The following is a 27,194-nucleotide window of genomic DNA, read 5'->3' on the forward strand; positions in this document are numbered from 1 at the left end:
TCCCCCTTAATGTTCTCTAAAAGTTTCACCTTAATACCCTTAGTGTCACTAGCTACAGTAATTGTATTAGTAGTAGTAGGCCTAATAGTTTGCATACAGTGCCTTCTGGCTAGCTCAAAATTTGCCACAACTGCCCTGAGCTTTAGTAGCAGTAGTAGTTGTACCAGTAGTAATATTAGTAGTAGCAGTAGAATTAATAGTAGTAGTCTTAGCTTTAGTAGTAGTAGTAGTATGAGTAGAAGCAGTAGCATTAGAATGCAAATATTGTTTTTTGGTTAGTTCAACATCCCCCACAACTAGCCATGAAAATTTCAACTTCAAATGCCAAACTGTTGTGTGAAGTGATTCAGTTCACCTTCTCCCCTCTATATTCCCTGAAAATTTTGCCTCCATACCCTTATTAGTTACAATAGTAGTCACAGTAGTAATATTAGTACTAGTAGTGCCAGTGGTACTATTAACAGTAATAGCACTAGTCTTAGTAGTAATAGTAGCACTAACATATTTCATTTTGGTTAGTTGAAAATCCAATCATCAAGTCCTGGAAGTTTTCAATTTAAGACAATTAGCCATTGCTATGACATTGTTGATATGCCCTTTTGATAACCTGTATATTCATATGCTTCCTGAAATATTCATCTTTATATTCTTAGTCTTACAAGTTGTTGCAATAAAAGTAGTAGTTGGAGTAGTAGTGGTGAAAGTAGCAATAGTAGTATATTAGTAGTAGCATGCAGATATTGCCTTTTGGTCAACTGGCCTTTCTCTTTAACTATATTACTAGAGTTTCCAACTTAATACCCCAATCCATTCTTTGGATACACCCTTTTGACAATGCATGTGCATAGTGTGTTTTAATTTAGTTCAAATTTCTCCTAAATATTCTCTCAAATTTTCAGCTTCATACACTTAGCCTTAATAGTACTAGTATCATTGTAGCAGTGGTAGTAGTAGGAAAAGTAGTAATAGCAGTAGTAGTAAGTAGTTGTTGTAGTAGTAACAACAGTAGCATCATCATTAATAACAGTGCTGGCATGTACACGTTGCTTTTTGGTCAATGAAACATCCCCCTCATGATACCCCAGAAATTTCATCTTGATACAGTAGCTGTTCCAAGAATTTTGCTGATTGTTCTCTTTTGATGCCCTTTTAGTCTTAATTCTCTTAGCCTTGTAAGTAGTTGCAATTGATGTATTAGTTGGAGTAGCTTAGTAGCATTTGTAGTACTAGTAGGCTAGTAGTAGTGGGAGCAAAAGTAGCACTGGTAGTAGTATTAGTAGTGGCAGGCACATATTAACTTTTGGTCAATTGATTGTCCCCTTCAATCATTCTCTGAAAGTTTCAACTTGATACCAAAATCCATTCCTTAGTTATGCCCTTTTGATAATCTGTATACACTTAGTATGTTTTGATTCAGTTCGAATTTCCCCTCAATATTCTGTCAAATTCTCACCTTCATACACATAGCCTTAATAATACTAGGATCATGGTAGTAGTAGTGTAGTAGGAGCAATAGTAACAGTAAGAGTGTTGTGTTAGTGTTATTAGTAACAGTAGTAGCAACAATATTGATAGCAGTAGTAGCATGCACATGTTGCCTTTTGGTAGGCTCAACATCCCACTCTAATGAAGCCCCAGAATTTCATCTTGATATGGTAAGTCATTTCAAAAATGTTGCTCATGTGCCATTTTGACAATCTATATTTTTCTTTCCAGATGATGGAGTCCATGCATTATGAAGCACAATCAAGGCAGGTGTACAAAGGTGTTCCAAAACTTAGTTCTTCATCTGATTCTTTTGATGATCCTTTGAGCTCCCTGCCGAACTGCATTGACCTCACTAAAGAAGACCCTTTAGATTATAGTTACGTTAGTGATGAAGAATCTCAGATATTGAACCTTTCATTGCTCTGGGCAAGCTCAAAACAATCCAATTCTCCTTTAAACTTAACTGGAAAAAATAGCACAAGGAATCTAAATTTTTTTCCATGTGAAGTATCAAAGTCAAAAGATGAGTTTGAACTTATGGACGGATCTTCCTCTTTTAACCCTGTTAAGCCATTAGCCCAGGTATTTGAAGCTCCTGATTGTCTAGGTATGCATGAACTACAAGATTTAAGGCTAAATGCCAACAACACTCCCTATTACATATATGATATGATTAAGCCTGGGCAGCCTGATATTTGGCAATGCGAAGAACCCAAAAATTACAGCTTTGAGATATTGCGAAAAATTGAGACACAACAAGGATCTAAAGAGTTTGATGAAGCGTATAGAAATGTTGTGAAAAAAGAACAGGAAAAAGAAAACAGAGCCAAGCTTGCTAAAACGGAAAAGAAGCAGCTAGAACAGCCAGATTTTTTTAGTTTAGATTATTCTTTCCCATTTGAGCCTCTGGAACTCAAAGTGAAACACTCAAAGGAAGATAAGCCTGATGTCAAAAAGCAATCTTCAAAGACAAGTGAAGTAACTGAAGCTTTTGATCTATCTGCGAATAAATCTGTACATAACAAATCTTTTGATGATCTTTCACTTGTTTTTCCACATGAATTCTTTTCTTGTGACTTTCTTACCTGTGAACAACCAACAGATATGTCACCTTCAAAAAAGACTACCTTGGAAAGAGGTGATGGAAGTAAATTTGTCAGTATTGATGCTGATGCTAGTCAAATAAGAGGCGCGTCACACCAAACAGATTTCAATCAGCCGAGTGCATCTACATGCATCTCTGAAATGAGTATGTTCTATTCTGATATCAGGACTAAACTTGAAAGATCTTCTCAACCATTGACTCATGACTCTGCTTTTAAAAGTCAAAATAATTTGTTTGAACAAAAGAACTATTTTCCTGATAGTATGAATCTTACTTGCAGTGAAGGAAAATCAGTAAAAGGATATAAAACAAATCATAATAACAGTTTGACGGACAGTTCTGAAATCACAAGCACAAGTGCGACCGCTTTACCTCACATGTCTTTTAAAGCCTACCATGAGAAAGACAAATGTAATAGTAGCCTTAGCAATCTATCTCCAGTTTCTGACTGCAGTATTCTGTGCAGAGCAAGAAAAACTGAATGTGATTTTCAGTCTGCTAGAGATAAAAGAAAATCTGAACAACCGCTAGGGAAAACGTCAGTAAATCATAAATATATAGGAACATCAACTAAGTTGAATCAGCCAAAACACAAAAAGGAGGTACAAAGGCAACCGATCCATAAACCTGAGTTAAGCATCAAAGAAAATGTAGTTTGTCAACCAGAGTGCTCTTTTCAAGATAAAGTTGCCCCATATATGTTCAAAGATGGTGAATGTAGTACATCTGTCGTATCCAAACAAGATCGAGGAACTCTGAATTCATTGAAGAAAATAGAAAACTTTCGTAATACTCCCGAATTAATGTCCGAAAATAGGTATATTTGGAATCTTGCAGAGATGGGGCAATCATGTAACACAGTAATAGAACAACAGAAAGATTTGGCTTTGGTTAAAAGCAAAATAGGATCAAAAAGGCCATATGATTTTGGCTTTGTGGGCATAGGAAAATCTGGAAAATCTACCAGAATTGATACTCATATACATACAATACATTGTACTGACGAAAATGGCTCTCCCAATTGTCAAAAGACTGACAGAAAAATTATTCACCAACCTGTCCAAATACCAGATATGTTAAGAAAACAAGATAATACTGAAGATATGAGCTTGATGAAATCAAATCGTCTTCCAAGTATGCAAAAAACCTTGAAATCTAAAGGATTTGGTAAGTTATACATAGCAAAAGTAGTGTTGAATGATGAATTTGGTGACTTAGAAAAGAGAACAGAAAGTGCGAATTTTGTTAAAGATGATTTATTTCAAGGAGATAATACGTTTTTAAGATTTGACAAACAAAACGGCAATGTAAATAATTCAGGAAATCTCAAAGAAGAAATAAAACCAGTTACAAGCAGGCCAAATATAGACCCCCAATTGATATTTATAGAGAAAGAAATTGCAAGTTTGTTCCCTTCCACTGAACATAAATCTGGAAATAATCCTAATCGCAGTAATTTCAGCATTTTGAGTACTTCAAAGCCTGATAATCCAAGGAGTGACTCCTTAATGATTAGACAAATTTCTACAAAGACCAACATCTGTATTGCTCCAAGTAACTCACATACGGACAAATATGCACTTAATCTTGTTAGTAATGCTGAAAACCAAGAGAGTGTTGCTATGATGACTGAATATAATACTGTTAATGGAAAGAAGTCAGACCCTAATTCATCAATTATTCAAAGGAAGGAACAAGGTCAGGAGGAAGAGAATACAGAATTGCGTGAAGAAAGAGAAGTAAAAAGGACCTCTAAATGCCGAAATAGTTTAAAAATTAATGCAGCTAAGAATACTTGTTCTTCTGTGGTGAAGAGTAGTGAATCACACGTTGGCAGGAAGGAAGATATGGCTAAGGTCTTAGAAAGGTGGCAGTATCTTTGTCCATCTTGCATGAGGGGCTTCAATGACTCTGATGACCTTGAAAATCATATGAAAGGTTAGTTTTCACTTTTTTTGGTATAAAATGTCATTTTTGTTTAGTATTGGCAAGATACCTTGCCCATTTGTATTTATTAAGAGAATACTCCCTAGCAATGATCTGGGACTTCAACGTGACATTAATTGTGCTCTCAAGATTGCCTGGAAAATTTTTCTAAGAGGGAATGGGCAAGCCTGTACAAAGTTTTTGAGGTGAAAGGCCAAGGTTTGAAAAAAAAACTGCCACAAAAACCTTTCATTGCTTCCAAAAATTAAAACATTCGTACAATTTGTATCTTCTGTTTTTCAGAGGGGGGGGGGGGCATTGTTGAAACCTCTATGCTCCCCTATTGACACCATTTTGTTTTTCTGATAAGTTTCCCATAGTGTTCTCAAGTATTTGGAAAAATTAATTTTTGGGCTGAGATTAGAACGTATGAAGGAAAAGATGGTGAAAACATTAATGTTTTTCACAACATTCACTTTGTTTTCTAGCTTTGAAGATGGCTTACGAGCCTATTTAGGGGATGTAAAATTATATTTCTCTTTACTGTGAAACTACCATACAAGGGACACTTTTTTTTGTGTTTTTTGTTAATTTCTCATCAACTGTTCATCGTAAAACAATGAAACTTATGCCATTGAATACATCTCAATGAGAGGAAAACTAGAGCAGCATCCACCATTTTTTTTTATCATATCATATTTTTTTTTTTAAGAGGTGTCCCTTGATTGGGCCAAGTTTCCAATCTAGGGACATTAACTTGAATCACATTGTTAGACCTTGTTTTTGCTGTTCAAATTATCAAGGGACACTCAATATGTTTTAGAAAAAAGGTTTATTTTCATTTACAGGAGCAATATGGCACTATTGTTCATAGACCACAAGGTTCACTTTTAGACTACGAGGTTCTTCCAAAACAACTTCAAGTTTCTTCCAAAACAACTTAAAAAAAAAATCAGTTAAATGCGGTGAATCATATAAATTACGATATCTTATGCACTTTGAATCACATAAATTATCTTAGGCACTGATGTAGTTAATTGGAAAACTTCCAATATCTTGAAACTTCAGAGCCCCTCTATGAGTCAACTCCGGAGGCTGGAGAAATTTTATGATGTCAGACTTTCTGAACGTGGCCTTGTCCTCCTCTGCCGGGAATGCAAAGTAACACGAGGTGGTCTTCCTTACAAATTCAGCTGTGACTTTCTCATGCTCCACTGCACTTACTCTCCCAATGTAAAGCTTCTGGCTTTTGTTCTTCCAAGAGTGTCACTAGGGTCCTGGATGCTCACTATAACCCAGGATCCAATTTGGTGTCTCTTTCTAGTTCTTCTATATAAATTTCTGGTTCTGTGCCCGAGTCAGTAGAACCTAAGCTTTGCAAATTGTAATCCTCAAGTTCAACACTGGTGCTGCTGTCTTTGTTAAAATAGGTCACTAGGTCGTCATCACTTTCTTTGCTTGAAGTGCTTGTCTTTATAACTTTGTTTCTGATTTGCACCAAGCTTGTTTGGCTGATTTTCTGACTACACACACCAGTTTTCTTTTTTCTAGGATTAGCCATTTTCTTCTCTTTGGCAGAACGTGACTGTGTGTTAGGTTGGAGATCGACTGGTTTGTCTACCAGCATTGAGCACTCGGAATCTGATTCTTCAGATGACTGTTCCCCAGTTGTGCCAGTATCCCTTGACATCCTTTGACACTCTGGCTGGCAGACACTGTTAGCCTTTTTTTTCTGCCTTGGCCTGCTGCGTTATTGTTTCCATATGCCAAAGCCAAGGGCTCCTCAGGACCAAACCTGATTTCTCTGAGATAAGAAACAAAACTGTCTTGAAGTTCACCGCAGTTTTCGTCAAGCACTATTTCTGGCTTAAACGGATGGATCCCGCACTTTTCAAAACCAGCTCTGAGGTTTGCAGGAGCATTTGCTTCAATTGACCTGAGAAGAGTGTTCAACAGTTTTGGAAACTGAGTTTTTTCAACGGCACTTAAATTTCTTCCTGGTCCCATCTTCCACTTGTCTAGAATTTCTCTCCAATTCCGTTTGAAGGGAGCAAAAAATGCAATATCAAGTGGCTGTAGAAGATGAGTTGTGTTTGGTACAAGGAATTTGAAAAGAATGTTGTTTTCCTCACATAATCTGAATATTTCTGGGAACAGGTGGGATGAAAGATTGTCACCAATCAGTACTTTTTTCCCAGATAGCCAACAACAGTAGGGCAAAATAATCTTTTGGAAGTTATCTTCAAAAGTGACACTGTCAAACCAACCAGACTTTGTTCTGTTGTACCTTGCACCAGTTGGGCCGCCGATGGTCCAGGCATCATACAAATGGATTGTCCTGTAGTACACACAGGGAGGCATCACTATACCACTTGCTGTACCTGTCATCATTAGCGAAACACTCGCTAATGAGGAGTTCATAATCTTTTCTGGATACTTCGTGTCGCGTTTCACAATCACTTTTTTCTTCCCTGGCTCATCAGTCAGATTTGTCTCATCATAGTTTATGATATTTTGAGGAGCAATTCCTTCTGTGTCTTTAGCATATTCCTCAAAAAATCCCTGACCATAGCATGATTCACTTTTGCTCTACCTCTTTATATGTTTGAGGCCATTCTCTCTGACAGTTCGCCACTGTTTCTTTCTAGAAATCTTTTCGCCCACTGCATGCCAGGAATATTGTCCTTGAATCTGCCGGATGATCTCTCTTGGCAATCTAGGTGATACTTCGCAAAACACCTCAACCCAAAAGCTGTCATGGGGTAGCCCATCTGTCCACATGTCATCAAGCTTTTCACAAGTTCTTCCTCTTGAAACTCGTCAATCTCGGGAGGTCTTCCTATCTTTTAGATTTTATGACCCTTTTTTCTTGCACTATGATGTCTATAGAGGACACTTTTTGGGATGCTAAATTTATCACCAGCTTCTCTATAAGAAATTCCGTCGTCAACAGCAGCTAGAGCACGTTCTAGGGCATTCTTGTCCACCTGCTTTCTTCTTACGATAATGTCTTTTGATTGAGCACTTTACAGCCTGAAAATACAGATTTTAGTAAAAAAAAAAAAAAAAAAAAAAAAAAATAGAAACTAAACCTTTTCTTTAGAAAATTGGTTACAGTCATCCTCGACAATATAGCTATCCGTCTAGCTAGCTCTCAGCTCTGCTTCAGTCGTCCAGTTGTAGCACCAGACAACACTTCCAGACCTAAAAAATAAATCAAAATTACCCACTCTTGCTTTTTATTTTTTTATTTTTTACACAAAAAATCACTAAATTAAACAAAATATGACACAATCCTATGTAAAAATTGAAAGACTTACTGACAGCAATTTTAGTTTGGCAGTATTCTTAAAACTTCTCCAGATATCTCGGCCTAAGCAACTTTCCTGGAAAAATGTCCCTAGATTGGGCTACATCCCTTGTTAGGTGGTTTTACGGTACTAAAAATCGCCTTTGAGATGTGCGCTCTTTGTTGTCTGTCTATTGTTCTGCTTAGAATCACAGCTGAGAGTTTGAAAAATTTATTTCCTCTCCACAAACTGCCAGAAAACAACGGTTTTCCCATCTGTATATCTGAGGTTGCAAATAAAATAAAATCCTATCATTTGGGCCTAGCTTTTTTGGTGTTGTGCTAATTCTGAGCACCTCTAAATTCTGAAGCCCCTCCCCCCCGCAATTGCATTAGTCTTATTAATAAAGAATGTACTCTTAAACGAAGTTTTATCTAAACACTTGTCGAATTGCCCTACTGAAACAAAATAAACCAATGATTTTTCACCGTAAGTCAGTTCTGCCAGTCATTTCAAATGCACTTTGTCTCCTCATTAGCCTACTATTTTCTGCTAGTAAAGTTCCTTCTGCACTTAAGAAAAGTCGTGCGACATCATTATTTGAAGGAGAAGAGAAATCAACTCTGAATAACTAGACCAATTTCTATTCTGTCAATATTCTGGAAAATCTATGAAAACAATTTTAGAATTTATAGTCAAAAAAAGATAATTGCCTTGTGATCAGTTTAGCTGTGTAAGGTCACTCAATCGAGTATGTCATTTCCTATCTGGCTTTTGAAATTAAAGAATTTTTAGATTAGGTCTTTCGACATCTGATGTTTTGTGGACCTTTCTAAAGTTTCCAATGCTGTTAAACACAAAATTCTATTAAATGAATTGAATTTCCTTTCGTTTACAACATCATGGATTCTACCATTTTTGACTCGAGATCCTAGGCTGTTTGCCTTAGATCGGCAATTTCTCATGAATGTAAAATAACATGTAAAGTCCGCTCATGGGTCAATACTAGGGCCATTTCTTTTCTTATTTACGTCTCTGATTTTGGCATTTAATTACTAATTGCAATTTAATTAGCTGTGCTGATGATGCAGTCCTTCTTTTTCGTTGCGTTGTCGATAGACGCACTTTACAGTCTGATGGAGAGTCTTAGATAGTCGACCACTATCTGAAACGTAGCCATCTTTATTGCACTATTTCTAAAATAAACTATATGAGTTTCTCAGATTTTAATTTTTCCTAGGAAATAATTTAAAGCTTAATGATATCGAAATTGAAAGAAATTATCGGTTTCAATTCGGCATGATTTAGATGAGTCCGTATCTTGAAAACAGCATTCAAAGGCTTTATCAGTCAAAATTCCGAGAGGTATAGGTTTTCTAGGTCTTCCTTTTAGTATTAATAATCATGTACAACATGAATGTATAAAAATTGTTTTATGTTGTTTTTTTAATTCGTTGACAGTTACATTAATTACAGATGTCATATTTGGGCAATCTCATTCAGCTGTAATTTACATTCAGTAAGTATATACGCACAATTCAAAATAGAGCAGTTAAAAGGAATCTTATGAAAGAAGAACGTTTCTTGATGTAAAAAAACAAGTCTTTTGTTGACCCTTTTGTTTGACCCTCCTCTTTTGTTGAGATTAGAGTTTCTTCATCTATTCTTTGGGTCTTCGGATCATCATCATTACCTAACGTTTTTGCACTAAGCATTTCGCTTGTGCTCGAACAAGGTCATACATCAAGGCAAGGCCGTACTCAGAGGGGGGAGTTAGGGGGTTTGAACCCCTCCCCCCTCCCCAAAAATTTTTTTGTCTGACTCGTAAAAACGTAACAAAAATCCGTATAAACAAATTTTGTATGCGTTTTTTGACGTTTTTTGTGTAACCCCCCTCCTGAAATTTTTCTTTCAGTAAAACCCCCTCCGAAAAAAAATCCTGGGTACGGCCTTAGACAAACCACTAGAGCAATTAAGATCTGTTTCTACAGAACTCTTATTGAAATGTTTCTACAACTTAAACCTCTTTTCTTGTACTCGATTTCTCTTTTAGATCACAATGAGATGCTGCCATACAAATGCGGTGACTGTGGACTTCGTTTTACCTGGAAGCATACACTCAAAAGACATCTTCTCCGACATTCAAATCCGCCTAAAGTTAATGATCTCCAGTGTAATCATTGCAACAAGAGATTTTTTAAGAAGAAAAAATTTGAAGACCATCTAAAACTCCATAAAGACTAGGGACAATTGTTGGTTAGCCATTATCTATATGGTATGTACAGATATAACACCTTTTTTTTGCTTTTAATTTGGGCTGTAATCATGGGCGTACGTAGCTTCTTGTCTGGGGGGGGGGCAGCCGATTCTTTGATGAAGGGCGGGAGACTGAAGTTATATTAGCAGTTCACAAAACCTTACATTGCCAGCAAGTTCTATTATACCTATGAAATCTTTATAAGTAATCACCAAAAATCATAAATCATCAATACTATTCAGCATTCTTCTTGGATTAGAACTAAATCTTTCCAAAATCAATCTTCTTGGATTAGAACTAAATCTTTTCTAGACATTATGGATAATTGCTTCTTGTTTGACTTTTATTCTGTCATTCCAGCAGTTTATTTCCAACCATCTTCAACCATCTACCTTTTATCAACTGCTTTTTAGCCATCTACCTTTTTTCAACTTCTTTTTCAACCATCTGCTTTTTTGGCCATATCTAGTGTAAATTTGAAGTTCTAGGGGGGCAGCTGCCCCCCTCTGCGCCCCTTCCGTGCGCCCATGGCTGTAATATCGAAATTAGAGCCTTATTAGGTCACCAAAAACGTAGACCCTGTGACAGTGCAGAGGAAGAAGCCATCCTCACATATCATAGCAGGGGTGGATCCAGGATTTTTTTTTTTGGGGGGGGGGCAAAATAGGTTGATTCGATAAACTTGCGTTAGGAGCAAGTTTAATTAACGCTATCTTGCGTTAATTAAGTGAATTACACTACTTTAGACTACGTTAGGGGGCGCCCCCCCCCTGGATCTGCCACTGTATCATAGCAACTTTGGTTGGATCAACCTTGCCTGTTTATGGGAAAATGTCATATTTTAAATTGCTTAAGTCATTGACTTTGATATGTAATTTTGGATTTAACGTCTTTTTTTAAATATATGTTTTGCTATTTAGGTTTTGCGTGTAAGAAATTTCGTATATAACTAAAAAGTTTTGAAATAGAATATTTTTTCATCATTTTCAGCTTAAAACTTAAGTTTTAAAAGTTCTTTTTACGATTAAACCTTGCATTTTGGAATCTTTTCTTTAGTTTTGTTAGGGTTTTTTCCTTATTTTAGTTCATAAACTTGATCTTTACATTCACCGGGAATAAAAAACATTTGATAAAGTTACTAATTTGAAATAATGGTAATTGGCTGCTATTTCGTGCAAACATTTACTTATTTTATTTTAACACTTCTTCATCCTGAATTGATTGGGAAAGCTTCTTTTTGTACATTTTTTCAACTGAAAAAAAATTCGAGCTGCAGTGTAGCCACGCTTGTCGATGAAAATAAACAGTGTACAACTACAACACCAATGATGTATCCTGTTTGTAATTTGATAAAGTTGGCAATGTTCAACTTCCAAGCGTAATTTTTATGATTGATCAGTCAGAGTCAAGATTTAAGGCCAAATTTTTTTAAATTAGAAAAGATGGAAGCTTGGTACAGCTATTTCTTTATTTATATACAATATCTGTCAGAATATATAAAACAAAAGCATCAGTAGAAAATTCTGGGGGGGGGTAGAATTGCGTTCGTATCGGGGTTTTCAATTAGCTCGCCATTTCAGTTTTTCGATTCTGTTTCGCAGTTGTTGCATTACAGTTAAGAAAAACAACGGGTTAATCATAACTCTTAGGTATCATTAAGGCATAGGTGGGACTATAGTGGGGTTCCGGCCTGTGTTAAACATGGGATAAGCTCAGCATATTTTTCCATTGTAGATATCCACATGAGTACTGTCCAGGGACATTTTTTACTGGGAGAGGGACATCGGTCCCTTTCTCCTGAACTCTCGGGACGTTCACGATTTTTACTTTTGATTTATTATATCTTCCATACAAGGCCGTATCCGGGGGGGGGGGGGGGCGGGGCTTGGAGTTTTGAATGATGTCACGAATCTTATCATAAAAAAATGACAATGATAATGACCTCGAATTAAAAACAAATCTTTTTTTTGCTTTTTGTCCCCTTTAATGCAAGTGTGAGCAATCCTTCCTTTGGACATGAATGGTTTTCTCGAGTTTTTCTTTTTAATTTATTTCTAGTATTTTCTAATTCATTACAAAGGTGGTTCCCTATCCTTTGTATTTATACCCATTGATATGCAACGAGAGAGTGAAGATTGCGCAAAAAAGTAATTGTAATGCATGACAATTGACCCATTTTTACAATGAAAAAAAAAAATTAACTGAAAGTAAGGAGTGACATTAAAACTTGAAACGAACTAAAATTATTATGTATGTGAGGTGGGTTTGCTCCCTTCTTAATGCCTCGCTATTCACGATAAAGTTTTTTAGTACTTTTAAAAAAGCTTCTTATTTTTATAAATAAACGACCATTATGTTTCAGGAATCGTTCTTAAAGACTTGGGACAAGTCAAACTTTATCGTAAAGAGCGAGGTATTAAGTAGGGGGTAATCCCCCTCATATACGTAATAACATCTGCTCGTTTTAAATTTTAACGTGGCTCCTTACTTTCAGTTGAAAAAAAACGTGTTTTTTATTTAATTTCTGATAATTTTCTTAATAATGCCGGGAAATTTAGATCCCCTTCCGCGGAAAGATCCTCTAGACAATTAAATCCCGGTGAAAATATATCCCAGACAATTGCCATTAACATTTCCATGTTATTTCATTAACATACAAAATTGAGTCGACAAAGAGAAAGTAAGACAAATTAGAAGAATTCTGTATAGGACTTCTGGCATATTCCCTCATTGTAAAATATCCCCTGAAAATCTCACCCCCCCCCCCGGAAAATCTTCCTCGTGGCAGGGGCGAACCGGGGGGATAACGGAGATATATCCTCCTCCCCCCCCCCACCCGAAACTTGAGAAATTTGTCCTGTAGAGTAGACATTCTTATAGATCTTGACTAATACGAAAGGATAATTTGCGCCATAAATCTTGTCGTGACGAGGATAAAAAATGAATGACTTGTTTATTTTATAAAATCAAATTAAAACGAAACTTTCGTAAAGCTAACCAAATTCATTATGGGTTTTAATCCAAAAGATATAGAGTAATGTATGTGCAACAAGTAGGTAATGTGTGAATATATCTACATGATAATTTTTGTTTTATGAAAATGCATTGGGAACAGTGCCAGGTTGCCGCCAAGTAATCCATTTGCTGTTAAAACTTCGGGCTCCTAAGATCGTTGAACTTCATTTAAGTCAGTGTGTGTTTTTTCAGTGTTTATATAGAAGTCTGCGCCTCCGTTTTTTAATCAATCGTCCATCATTTCAAAACGAAAGTCAACAATTCTAGACTTATTAAAAAAGAAACAGTTGGTTGACAGCAGACCTTGGTTGATTGATATAAACCTTAGTTGAAATGGGAAGCAATTAAAAACACTTAAGGGGACAAGGTTATGATAAAACTTCATCTATGAGCGGCCAGTTTCAAGGTTGTATTGCTATAATCTGTGAAATATTTCCCCATGCAGTTATATGTTCACTGTGCAAGTCACTCCTTAAACTTAGCCCTGTGTCATTTGTACAGCATACCTATTATGAGAAATTGTCTAGGAACTTTGAAAGAAGTAATTAATTTCTATAGAATTTCACCTAAATGCTCTGCGTTTTTCAAACAGATTGTTCAAGAAAGTAATCCTATCACAGGGACAAAAAGAATAAGATTGAACATATCTTGTGAGACTTGATGGATGGAGCACTTAAAAGCAATCATTTTGTTTAAAGAGATGTTCATTATTATCTCTAAGGCTATGAGGGAAATTCAACAAAATCCTGATTCAGCTTCTGAATCTTCAAGCAAAGCTTATTCTTCGCTATCTGTTGCTGAGAGATACAGTTTTGCCGCAGCTATGGTTACTGTCAGTAAAGTTTTTAGTCTGTCACACAATTTATCGAGATCTTTGCAATCAGAAATTATAGATATCATATATTATCTCAAACACGCTGACGATCTTACGAGCAAAGTTACGGACATGAGAGAGAAAGAGGAGTGAAGCTACGTTTCATCCTCTTTCATAGGCAGCGCGCGAGCGCTACCTAAGTAAAGAACGATGTGGGCACAATGTTTTTTTTTTTTTTCCTCCATACCCGGGCACTTCGTATCGAAAAAGTTGTCGTAGAAACTTCGAAAAGGGCTCATTCTTTTGTAAATTGGAGTGGCTTGTGCCATTTTTATTATTCTAAATTTTTTGTTGGGTAACTAGCCCCCCCCCCCCCCCCATCCCAATCAGTCCCCAAAACACATCCCATCAAAATTTTGAGATAGTCAGTTTGTTCAGCGTAGTTGATTTTCACATAGAAAATATGTTTTTGAGGAGGACACTCCCCCACAACCTTTGGGGCAAGGGTTTTAAGTTATTCCCTGAGGGTATATGAGAACGATGTTGGCACAATGTATCATTTATTATTTTTTTCCTTTAGAGCAGGGAACTTCGTATCGAAGAAGTTGTCGCAGAAACTTCGAAAAGGGCTCATTCGATTGGAAATTGGAGCGGCATGAGCCCTTTTTAATAGTCGAAAGTGATTGGTCGGCAACTAGCCCCCCCCCCCCTCCATCATTCCCTCAAACACATCCAATAACAACTCTGAGATAGCCATTTTGTTCATCGTAGTTGATTTCCAGATAGAAAATATATTTTGAGGAGGACACTCCCCCACAACCCTCGGGTCAAGGGTTTTAAGTTATGCCCTGAGGGCATATAAGAACGATGTTGGCACAATGTACTATGTATCATTTTTTCCTTTAGAGCAGGGCACTTCGTATCGAATAAGTTGTCTCAGAAACTTCGAAAAGGGCTCATTCAATTGGAAATTGGAGTGGCTTGTGCCCTATTTAATAGTCGAAAGTGATTGGAAGGCAACTAACACCCCTTTCAAGCCCACCATTTCCCGAAACACATCCAATCAAATTTTGAGATAGCTATTTTGTTCAGCGTAAATGATTTCCAGATAGAAATTATGTTTTTGAGGAGGACACTCCCCCACAGCCCTCAGGGCAAGGGTTTTAAGTTATGCCCTGGGGGCATATAAGGTTTTTATGGAATGTGTTGTCGTAGAAACTTCAAAACAGGCTCATTCGATTTGAAATTCAAAGGGCTAGTGGCCTTTTTAATAGTCAAAAGTGATTGGAGGGCAACTAGCCCCCCCCCCCCCACGCCCATCATTCCCCCAAACTCATCCAATCAAAATTTTGAGATAGCCATTTTGTTCAGCGTAGTTGATTTCCAGATAGAAAATATGTTTTTGAGGAGGATACTCCCCCACAACCCTCGGGGCAAGGGTTTTAAGTTATGTCCTGGGGGCATATAAGGTTTTTATAGAAGGCGCTGTCGTAGAAACTTCAAAAAAGTCTCATTTGATTGGAAATTCAAAGGCTAGTGCACTTTTTTATAGTCGAAAGTGATTGGTTGGCAACCATGCCCCCCCCCCCCACGCCCATCATTCCCCCAAACATATCCAATCAAAATTTTGAGATAGCCATTTTGTTCAGCGTAATTGATTTCCGGATAGAAAATATGTTTTTGAGGAGGACACTCCCCCACAACCCTCAGGGCAAGGGTTTTAAGTTATGCCCTGAGGGCATATCCCTAGCCGAGTGGATTGGTGCGCTGGATTTAAGATTCTTTATCCGAGAGGGCGAGGGTTCGAATCCTAGTGTATCCAGTTATTTAGTTTGGGACGGGGATCAGTGGTGTGACTCTGTAAGCTCAGCCAGAGTTGACCCAGCTCTGGAAATCTGGGAATTCTGAAGAAGGTAAACAGGAAGGATGTGCGAAAGTACAGGATGTTTGGCCCCCAACCCTTCATTGCACTTCCTGGCTGAAGGGCCGAGAAATGGGAATCAGCACTGCCGGTAGGGACTGTAAAGTCCAATGCCGTATTATTTACCTTTATTTACCTTTTTTTATCTTGAGGGCATACAAGAACGATATTGGCACTCTGAATCATTTATTATTTTTTTCCTTCAGAGCAAGGCACTTCGTATCGAAAAAGTTGTCCTAAAGGAGTCATTTAACTGAAAATTGGAGTGGCTTGTGCCCTTTTTAACGGTCAAAAATGAGTGGAAGGGAACTAACAACCCTTCCACGCCCACCATTTCCCGAAACTCGTCCAATCAAAATTGTGAGATAGCCATTTTGTTCAGCGTAGTTGATTTACAGATATAAATCATGTTTTTGAGGAGGAAACTCCCCCACAGCCTTCAGGGTAAGAGTTGTAAGTTATGCCTGGGGGCATATAGTTCTTATAGAAGTAGTTGTAGAAATTTCAAAAAAGGCTCATTCGATTAGAAATTCAAAGGGCTAGTGCCCTTTTTAATAGTCGAAAGTGATTGGAGGGCAACTAACCCCCCCCGCCCCCCACGCCCATCATTCCCCCAAATTCATCCAATCGAAATTTTGATGTAGCCATTTTGTTCAGCGTAGTTGATTTCCAGATAGAAAATATATTTTGAGGAGGATACTCCCCCACAACCCTCAGGGCAAGGGTTTTAAGTTATGCCCTGGGGGCATATAAGGTTTTTATAGAAGGCGTTGTCGTAGAAACTTCAAAAAAGACTCATTCGATTGGAAATTCAAAGGGCTAGTGCACTTTTTTATAGTCGAAAGTGATTGGAGGGCAACTAGCCCCCCCCCATGCCCATCATTCCCCCAAACACCTACAATCAAAATTTTGAGATAGCCATTTTGTTCAGCGTAGTTGATTTCCTGATAGAAAACATAATTTTGATGAGGACACTCGCCCACAACCCTCGGGGCAAGGGTTTGAAATTATGCCTTGAGGGCATATCCCTAGCCGAGTGGATTGATGCGCTGGATTTAGGATTCTTTATCCGAGAGGGCGGGGGTTCGAATCCTAGTGTACTTAGTTATTTGGTTTGGGATGGGGGTCAGTGGTGTGACTCTGTAAGCTCAGCCAGAGTTGACCCAGCTCTAGAAATCTGGAAATTCTGGGGAAGGTAAACAGGAAGGGTGTGCAAAAGCACAGGATGGTTGGCCCCCAGCCCCCCATTGCACTTTATGGCTGAAGGGCCGAGAAACAGAGATCAGCACCGCCGATAGGGACAGTAAAGTCCAATGCCGTATTATTTACCTTTATTTACCTTTTTTATCTTGAGGGCATATAAGAACGATGTTGGAACAATGTATCATTTATTATTTTTTCCTTTAGAGCAAGGCACTTCGTATCGAAGAAGTTGTCGTAGAAACTTCGAAAAGGGCTCATTCAATTGGAAATTGATTGGCTTGTGCCCTCTTTAATAGTCGAAAGTGATTGAAAGGCAACTAACACCCCTTCCACGCCCACCATTTCCCGAAACACATCCAATAAAAATTTTGAGATAGCCATTTTGTTCAGCGTAGTTAATTTCCTGAAAGAAATTATGTTTTTAAAGAGGACACACCCCCACAACCCTCAGGGCAAGAGTTTTGGGTAATGCCCTGGGGACATATAAGATTCTAATAGAAATTGTTGTCGTAGAAAATTCAAAAAATGCTCATTCAATAGGAGATTTAAAGGGCTAGTGCCCTCTTTAATGCTCAAAATTGATTGGTGGGCAACTAGCCCCCCACCACCCCCAACCTTTCCCCAAACCCATCCAATCAAAATTTTGAGATAGCCATTTTGTTCAGCGTAGCTAATTTCCAGATAAAAATTATTTTTTGAGGAGGACACTCCCCCACAGCCTTCAGGACAAGGGTTGTAAGTTATGCCCTGGGAGCATGTAAGGTTTTTATAGAAAGCGATGTTGTAAAAACCTAAAAAAGTGTTCATTTAATTGAAAATTGAAAGGGCTAGTGCCCTTTTTAATAGTCGAAATTGATTGAAGGACAACTAATCCCACTCTCACGCCCACCTTTTCCCCAAACACATCTAATCAAAATTTTGAGATATCCATTTTGTTCAACGTAGTCGAAATTTCAGGAAATTAGGTCGTTTAGGATGTTAACCCCCTCAGAGCCCTAAGTGCAAAGGTGTTAAGCTAAACCCTAGGGTAATATAAAGTATATATAAAAAGTTGCTGTAAAAATTTAGAAGGGGAATTAATTGTTTGGATATTGGGAATGCTCTTTTTAATAGTCGAAAGCAATCTGAAAGTCGTTAGCCCCCCTCTCTCATCGACCATTCTCCCGAAATCATTCAAACAAAGTTTAGAGATAGCCAGTTTGTTCAACATAGTTGAATGTTCTGGAAATTATGTAATTAAGGATGACAAGCCCCCCAGAGTCCCCAGGGCAAAGGTTGTAAGTTATGCCCTGGGGGCATATAAAGTTTTTAATGATAGAGTTGTCGTAAAAACTTCAAAAGGGGCTCATTCAATTGAAAGTTGAGAGGGCTAGTGCCCTTTTTAATAATTGAAAGTGATTGGAGGGTAACTAACCCCCCTCTCACGCCCACCAGTCCCCCCCACACATCCAATCAAAATTTTCAGATGGCCATTTTGTTCAAAGTAGTAGAAATTTCTGGCAATTAGGTCTTTGAGGTTGACACCCCCCCCCCCCGCAGCATTCAGGGCGAGGGTTGTAAGTTATCCCCTGGGGGCAAATACGGTTTTTATTGAAAGCGTTGTCGTAGAAACTTCAAAAGGGCTAATTTGATTGGAAATTGAAAGGGCTAGTGCCTTTTTTTAAAGTTGAAAGTGATTGGAGAAAGACTAAAGCCCCTCTCACGCCCACCATTCTACCAGACACATCCAATCAAAATTTTGAGATAGCCATTTTGTTTAACCTACTTGAAAGTTCTGGAAATTGGGTCTTAGAGGATGACAACCACCCTCACAGCCCTTAGGGTAAGGGTTGTAATGTATGCCCTGTGGGCATATAAGGTGTTTATAGGAAGCGTTGTCGTAGAAACTCAAAAAGGGCTTATTCGATTGGAAATCGAAAGGCCTACTGCCCTTTTTAATAGTCGAAAGTGATTGGAAGGCTTAACATTTTTATAGTAAAGATCGATGTGGGTATAATATATTATCTTTTTGTTGTTGTTGTTGTTTAGACCAGGGCACTTTGCATCGAAGGACTTGTCTTAGGAACTTCGAAAAGGGCTCATTCGATTGAAAATAGAAAGGGCTGATGCCCCTTTTTAATAGTCGAAAGTGATTGGAGTGAAACTAAACCCCCTCTCTCGCCCACACTCCCATTTGACTTTATGTTTGAAAACTAAATGTTGCCATAAGATTAAATCAAAATGCCCTGTGTTAATGCTAATTCCCAATAAGGCTTCTCAGCAGTATCCTAAGAACGACTGAGGGTATTATGTTCAAACTTTCGGGGCTGCTTATGCTCTTAAAATTTAACCAAATCAAAATAGCGTAAGTGTATCCAAGCTATCAGAGAGAATTAACAGATTTTTTTGCAAATAGTATCAAGTTTTCCATTTCAGGCTAGCTAGAAGATGTATGAAACTAAATTAAACACTAATATTTGTCTCCGAATTTCTAAAAGGGTGTATGTTGTTAAGAATGGCTGAAATTTTTTCTCCAGCATTCAAATAGCAGGCTAAACTTTAAAAAAACGAAAAGATTTAAAGTATTATTTTCTTTTTCTCTGAAAAGACTATGTCAATACAAAACGAACAGAAATTAATTAAAAAAACTTTTTCCACAAAATAAGTCTTTCAAAGAAAAGTAAAGAACTCCATTAAACAAAAAATGACCAAAGATAAAATCAAATAATCTACCAAGCGTGAAACTATCACAAATCAGCATCAATAAATAAATGAAACCCAAAACAAATAAGATTATCACTAATTAGTCGAGTCAGACTTTAAACGAGAAGAAATTAGCATGATTAGGCGTCTAGATTCCTGTGCCGTCCCAATGCGCGAAAAAAATTGGCGCTTTGTTGAAAAAATATAAATGGTTTTGCTTTAATAACTTTAATAAATCAAATAATATTAACATTTTGATTACTAAATATCAGCATATGTATATTAAACTGACAATGCACATTCATTTGTATTTTTTTCAGTAAAATGCAAATTATGTTCTCGCCTTGGGAAGGCATAGGGGTTTTGAGCCCAACTGGAAACCTGACTGGAGAAGAAACTATATGAAAAATGATTGAACAATTGAGTGGATGATATAATAATACTCACTAAGAATTTTAGAATTTTCATCCATATACAAAATACGTAGCCATAAAACAAATATTATGCATAAATACAAAATAAATAAGCACAATCTTCCCAGATAAGTTTAAAATCCTTTTCATATACTAATTTTACTTTTATAAATATGGAATTATCAAAATTAATGATTTATCTAGAAGCTTTGGAGTCCAACTCCATAAAACCTCGGACATTGCTAATTGTGACATTCGGATGATGTTTGTTATATAGTTGAGTGATGACATACAAGTTCGGGTTTCTACAAAGATATTAATTAAATTTTAGCCATGTTTAATTCAAATTCCTTTAAGTTGTATGAGCGCTGGATCTTGGAGAAGGGACAAACTAGTGATAAGGACAAACTTGTTTTGTGGAACATTTTTTTTATATTAATCATTTGTTAAGGCAGGTTTGTGTCCAATCCCTGATAATGTATTATTTTAATGGACTTATAAGGCCATGGATAAGGCTAAGGGAGAATATGGCGTAAAATAAGAAGCCAAAACTCAACTTTGCTTAGGTTGTTCTAGATATTCTCGTAGATTTGAGTTTCCAAGATAAAAAAAATGTTAGCGAAATGAATAATTTATGGAGCTTTGGAGAGTTTAGAGTGCAAGAACAAGTTTGGAAATTAATGTTAAGAAGACTAGGTCGCTTTAACTAAAAATAAAAGAGGGTGAAGGGATGGTGTTAGATAACGAGGAAATCGATAAAGTATGTAGCCTCTCGTGCCTGGATATTATTATTAGCAAAGAGGGTGGATGAAGGAAGATTAAAAAGTAGCCAAGGTTTTTTTTTATCCAGTTGAAATAAGTTTGGAAGGATAGTAAGATATGTCTACGAGCTAATTTTAGGATATTGGAAACCATCGGAATGGTAGTCGGTCAATAATGGCTGTGCACTGTGAGGGCTTCGAAAGGAGAGGGAGATTTCTAAATATTTTCCAGAGGAATGGTATTAGGACAGTGTTAGGTACTCTTTTGACTTATCATATATCAAATAATTAGCTATAAGAAAAATTGAGTTCCATCGCTTTTGCTTCGGCTGTAATGAAATGAAGGTTAAGATGGCTAGGGCACATTTTACCGATGAAGGATGACATGTTGGCACAGACTCTCCTGCTTGGCCACCCGTCTGGTTCTAAAGAAGAGGCAGTTTGTCTTCGAATAGGGAGGGCTGAGATAATAACAAAGCATTAAAAAGAAACTGGAAATTCATGGGTGGGACAAACAGTGAGTCTTTGGATAGATTGGGGTGAAGGAGGACTGTTAGTACCTGTATTGGTACCTGAATGTTGGTTTGCTCCAACATTCACCTCAAAATTTAGAGTAGTGTGTGAAGCCATGTCTTTTTTGAAGAAATAACGGCTGTTTAAATATATTTTCCTTAGTTGTTACCAAATTAGGTTCTGAATATGGCTAGCACATACACGAAAATGTATTTTGGAACAATGGGGGTGGGGTAGATTGAAAAAACGTAAGAAACAGGTGAATTATGCGGTTGGAATTGAAGGGAAATCATAAAAATAAGAAGATTTGGGCTCTATGAGTATGTGCCTAGACTATGTCTTGGTTTTCATTTCAGCCACAGTTACTGGAGCTAGTCTTGCCTGCGAGTGAGCCAACAAAATTTCTATAAACATCGACTTTTTCCCAAGAGAGTGGAAAACTTTCTACTCAACTATTCCGAAAGTCTTCGTTTCTTCGAATTCTGCTTTTTCACTAATGATAGTTAAAAATTAATTCGTGCCTAGTACTGGCGTCAGTCTGGGTCGCTAAATGACAAATTTAAATGAAAAAAAAATCGAAATTGTGTTGATGAAGAATTTACTAATGCAACATCAAGATTTAACTTAATCGAACATGTATTAATAAGAAACATAAATCAACGGACTCAACTTTTGAAGATGATTTTGGCTGGTCTATAATACTGTTTCTCGGTCTGCTTATTAAAAACGTATTTACGGTATTGCATAATTTTTTAGGTCTTAAAGAATTGCAGTTCTTAATGACGTGGGCTCTAATTAAGAACGTTTCTTGCTTTATCTTATCTCAATTAAACTGTAGGCCTAGGAAAAGTACCTCTAGAGAAATATATCCTTACGAAATATTTAATTAAAACAGAAAGCGAGATATGTTTCGAATTCTTAAGTAGTATAGCTTGCACTAAGGATCGTTGGTACATAAAGGAATCTAAAGTGGATGAGTGCAGCCAGAATTATATTCAGTAGGAATCCAGCTATTTATTTCGGGTGGGGGGGGGGGCCAAACGACGAAAGGCTCTACTTTGTCAATTAAATAGTAACCAAAGTTCATATTGATCTGTAATTTTTTCACATTTCAGAGGATGGGAATTAAAGATTATATGTGATACTAGCAAAATAAAATATTCACTAGTATAAAGCTGGCTTCACTGATATTGTTACCTCTCTGTCTTTGGTTTATTCGCTACAGTCAGCAGCTCAGGCCTTCACCCCTTTCGCGATTTTTATAATGACATAATTTCAACTTTGTTTTCTTTCTTCTTTTTTTTTCTTTTTCTATGGCCCATGTCATTTTTAATGGTTCCAAAATTATTCTGCTTTAACTTGCATGTTTCCAGCTTATTTTTCAGTGTACACACCAATACTTGATTGCATATAGGAGATTGTAAAGGATGATTCAACTAATAAAAACAAATGTTTATCATCTAGCTTCGCTTTTGAATACGAATTCGATAGAATAGTAAACTAATTGTAAAAGCGAAGAAGAAATAAATGAAAATACCGATTAGCAGTGGTGTTTCGCTGAAAAAAAATCCTTAAAAAAATAATCGCAACTTTATTTGGAATCTAGAAAAATGCCCGATGCTACTGTTGGCAGACGCCAGTTGGCCAAAGATTGAGAATCACCAAAATATAGCAAAAAATTAGCCTTCGATTTTTACAACAATACTCTAAGTCATAAATTCCGAGCAATATCTAGTATGCAGTCATTGGAAGTAAGAAGAGATATGCTAGCAACTAAATATTATACAAAAATTAAAGCTATTAGCCCATTGCACGGGGTTTTTCACAAACTTTTGAGGGTAATTACTTAACGAAGAATGGCCGACACATCCACTCTTGGTTTCTTTTCACAGAAGTAGTTTCTAGTTGGAAAAACGGCACCGTGAGCTGAATTTTGCATAAAATGGAGGTTTAACCCCATTCATACACCTTCTGAGCTTATATTGGATATGAAGGCAAGTTATTTTCCCAAACAAATACAAATATTTTTCAGACAGAAAAAACGTGCTCTTGAAAAAATTGTTTAGCGAGGAAAAATTGTCATTTGAAGCTGATTCAAGAATTGTAACTATTATTTTGGTTGGTCTTAATAATAAAAATATAGTATGAAAACAAATATATGTTAATCTCGAAAAAGAACTTGGAACCTCTTGAAAATGGCTTTGGATCGAAATGAAGAATTAACCATTGGTATCAGAAGAATTAACCATTGGGATCACCATGGTCGAAAAGCTTTAACAGAAAAATTACAGTCCCTCGCCTTGAACAACAGGGAAGATCACTTTTTTTCCATTGATGTGCCCTGATGGGAGCCGGCCTTTCCCTTCCAGAAATCCCCCTCACGGAAAATTTCATTTTTTGGGGGGGATTTCGTGTTTAGTTGTCATTGGAATTTCATTTTGAAATTTTCTGTTCTTGTGTGTTTCAAAAGAAAATCACGTTTTTCTTGTGTGTGTTATATTTTATCTCCAGGCAAAACCATGCAGTTAAGATATACCTCTTTGCTGTATTTTTGTAACCAGTATATTTATGACAAACTGTATAGTTTTACTAGTCCAATATCACAATTGGTGTTATATATTCACGAGAGTTGGATTTAAGGAATTTTGAAATCACAAGTACGTGTCTCAAATTAAAATTTGAGTATCTTAAGGTAAACACAGTTTGCAGCATGTATGAATCTAATTTCAACTATAATTAATATTGAAGGATGTTATAAGTTTTTGATTATAAAAATATTGCATCTTAACAAAAAACAACTTACGTAAACCCGGAGGCAGGGTATGTGACCTTTGGACAATTTTTAACGAAATTACTATCGTTTGGGGAAACAAGGGTGTGCGGGTGGCTTGCTACCTCCAAACACTTTTGACTCTTAAAAGGGCACTAGAAACTTTAATTTGAAATCGAATGAGCCCCCTCCGAAGTTTAGGCGACCACCCCTTCCATATGAAGTGCCTCTTGACAAAAAAACATTAACACGTTGAACCCTTATGGCTCTTATATGGGAACGCTAAAGCATTGCCTCTGACTTAAACAGGTGAGTAGAACTTTTAATTTCCCTTGTTATTAGCATCCAGAGTTATTCAAGGGAATCTGGGGAAATGTTCTCCAGAGGGGGAAACGCCTAGACCTGCCCTGATATCCTTTTTACCAGACTAACAGACTATACCGCAATCTCCTAAAGAGATGTTGAATAACTTATTTAAAAGAAACTAATCATATCTTCATGCTTTTTATAAATTTGTATCAATAACGCCATCTTCAAGTGCCAAATTGAGTGCCAAAAATGACATTTTTGGTGCCATTTCTCGAGTGGAATGGCTAGGAATCATAAAAAGGATATATTATAATCTCTATGATTGGAAACTTTTAATGTGTGGTCTAAAGTGTCCTCTTTTGTTTACTCCCCCTCCCAGCCCACTCATTAATCTTCATGAATCGTCTGCTGACTAGTAAAACTAGCAGGTTAGTCCAACATCGTAGTGGGATATTTAATGGATCATTTGAATGTTATTGATCATACGTATCTATCTGCTTCTTGTCAATTTTTCCTATAATTGAAAACCCCTGCCTTTAGATTATGAGTCTTATTTATGCCGATTCATTTTAGGGAAGATTAAAAATACAAGTTTGGCCTCTTGAAGATAACCTGTCAGCAGGTAGACACGCAGGGGCAGTGGGGTTTGGGCCTGAACATCCGGGTTGCAGCGGTAGCTAGCAACCTAGTAAGAGACGATCACGTCCAATGTTGAGAAATATAAAAACCCATAACTCCTAAATAAAAAGAGTCAGATCAAAACAAAAAGTACACCATTAGAACCGCCTTATCCGAAACCCCTCTATAGGAAACTTTCTGTCCCTTGGCTTGAACAGCAAGGGAAATATATTGGCTTGACAATCAAGAAAAGTGGCAGCTACTATAGCATTCTGTAGTAGCTGCATGGCATATTTTTTTTTTCTTCATCTTCTTTCTTTTCAACAGATAGCTTGGCACTGGAACATCGTAGAGAGTTGTTCAATAGCTCATTTTAAAGTAAATTTATTGGGTTAAAAACCTTTTGTAACTAAAACACATTATTTTTTAAACAGAATAATTTTTTTTCCTTTTAAACTGCATTTTTTATGTCTTTTCACATTGCAGTCTTTTCTAAGATATTTGATTTTTGAAGCAATCAAACAGTTCGTGGTAAAGCTATATTAAAACTTTATATTCCACAGATAACTTGGCACTGGAACATCGTAGAGAGTTGTTCAATGGCTCATTTTAAAGGAATCCGGGTTGCAGCGGTAGCAAGCAGCCTAGTAAGAGACAATCACGTCCAATGTTAAGCAATATAATTACATGAAGGACCGCTATAGCTCATCATAAACGGTGTTAGTCAATTAGGTTTATATAGATTGGCACTAGAACATCGTTGAGAGTTGTTCAATGGCTCATTTTGAAGGAAATTAATTGGGTTAAAAACCTTTTGTAACTAAAACAAATTATTTTTAAAACAGAATAAATTTTTCCACTAAAAACTGCTTCAAAGCTATATTAAACTTTATATTCCATACCCGGGTTGCAGCGGTAGCTAGCAACCTAGTAAGAGACGATCACGTCCAATCTTAAGAAATATAAAAACCCATATTTCCTAACAAAGGAGTCAGATCAAAACAAAAAGTACACCATTAGAACCGCCTTGTCTGAAACCCCTGTATAGGAAACTTTCTGTCCCTTGGCTTGAACAGCAAGGGAAATATATTGGCTTGAAAATAAAGAAAATTGACTTTAACCACGTTATTCTCCACAAACGGGATATTTTTTTCTTTTGTATCCAGAGATAGCTTGGCACTGGAACATCGTAGAGAGTTGTTCAATGGCTCATTGTAAAGGAAATTAATTGGGTTAAAAATCTATAGTAACTAAAATAAATTATTTCTAAAAGAGAATAAATTTTTCCACCAAAAACTGCATTTTTGATGTCTTTTCACACTGCAGTCTTTCAAACATAATCGTATACCAGCGATAAGATTTTAACCCGCGCCTCCGAAGAGACTGGTGGCTAACACCAGTGCCTTGGACCACTCGGCCAGGCTGCCTCTCATAAATGAATATATATGTGAATTTGGGTTGCAGCAGTAGCTAGCAACCTAGTAAGAGACGATCAGTCCAATGCTAAGAAATATAAAAACCCAAAACTCCTAAAAATAGAGTCAGATCAAAACAAAAGTACATCATTAGAATTACCTTGTCTGAAACCCTACTAGATAAATAATGAATGTCATCATAGTTTTATATTAGAGCTATGACGTGAATAGAAAGACACGAAATTATATTGTTGTTTCTGAAGACATCATGAAATAATACCATTGCGCCATGACGTCATGAAATAAAATCATTACGCCGTGACGTCATAATTAGTATATAAGAAAAGTCAAAACTGTAAATTTTCTCATTCTTGATTAGATAATGGTTAGATCAAAGCAAGCTATACGCAAGTTGAAAAAACAGTACTACACAAACAACAGAGATAGTAACTTGAAAAGAAAAAAGCAAAGGTATTCAACCGACCAGGCGTATCGAGAAGTAATAATTGAGAGAGCAAAACAAAACAGCAAGATGTGTTATCACAATAATGTAGTTTATAGACATGCAAAAATTGAGACAGCCAATCAAAAGATCAAGGAACGGTATGGTAATGATGAAGATTACAGAGAAGCAACAATTGAGCAGGCTAGACAAAAGAGCAAGGAACGGTATGATAATAATAAAGATTACCGA

At 36.8% G+C, this 27,194-nt stretch overlaps 1 protein-coding gene across 3 annotated transcripts in view; it reads left to right on the forward strand.

Annotated features, from left to right (window-relative positions):
- Window positions 1-27,194, forward strand: part of LOC148945983 (uncharacterized) — a 79,322-nt gene that overhangs the window by 12,693 nt on the left and 39,435 nt on the right. For all 3 annotated transcript variants that reach the window (XM_089097887.1, XM_089097889.1, XM_089097888.1), the window contains exons 2-3: window positions 1,717-4,531; window positions 9,863-10,084. In XM_089097887.1, the coding sequence (XP_088954013.1) occupies window positions 1,717-4,531; window positions 9,863-10,053 (3,006 nt within the window). In that variant the 3' untranslated portion in view covers window positions 10,054-10,084. The remainder of the gene's footprint in view (window positions 1-1,716; window positions 4,532-9,862; window positions 10,085-27,194) is intronic.

Source organism: Artemia sp. Qi Xiang Cuo, chromosome 12 (assembly GCF_049724085.1).
Source record: "Artemia sp. Qi Xiang Cuo chromosome 12, ASM4972408v1, whole genome shotgun sequence".
Lineage (NCBI taxonomy): Eukaryota > Metazoa > Arthropoda > Branchiopoda > Anostraca > Artemiidae > Artemia > Artemia sp. Qi Xiang Cuo.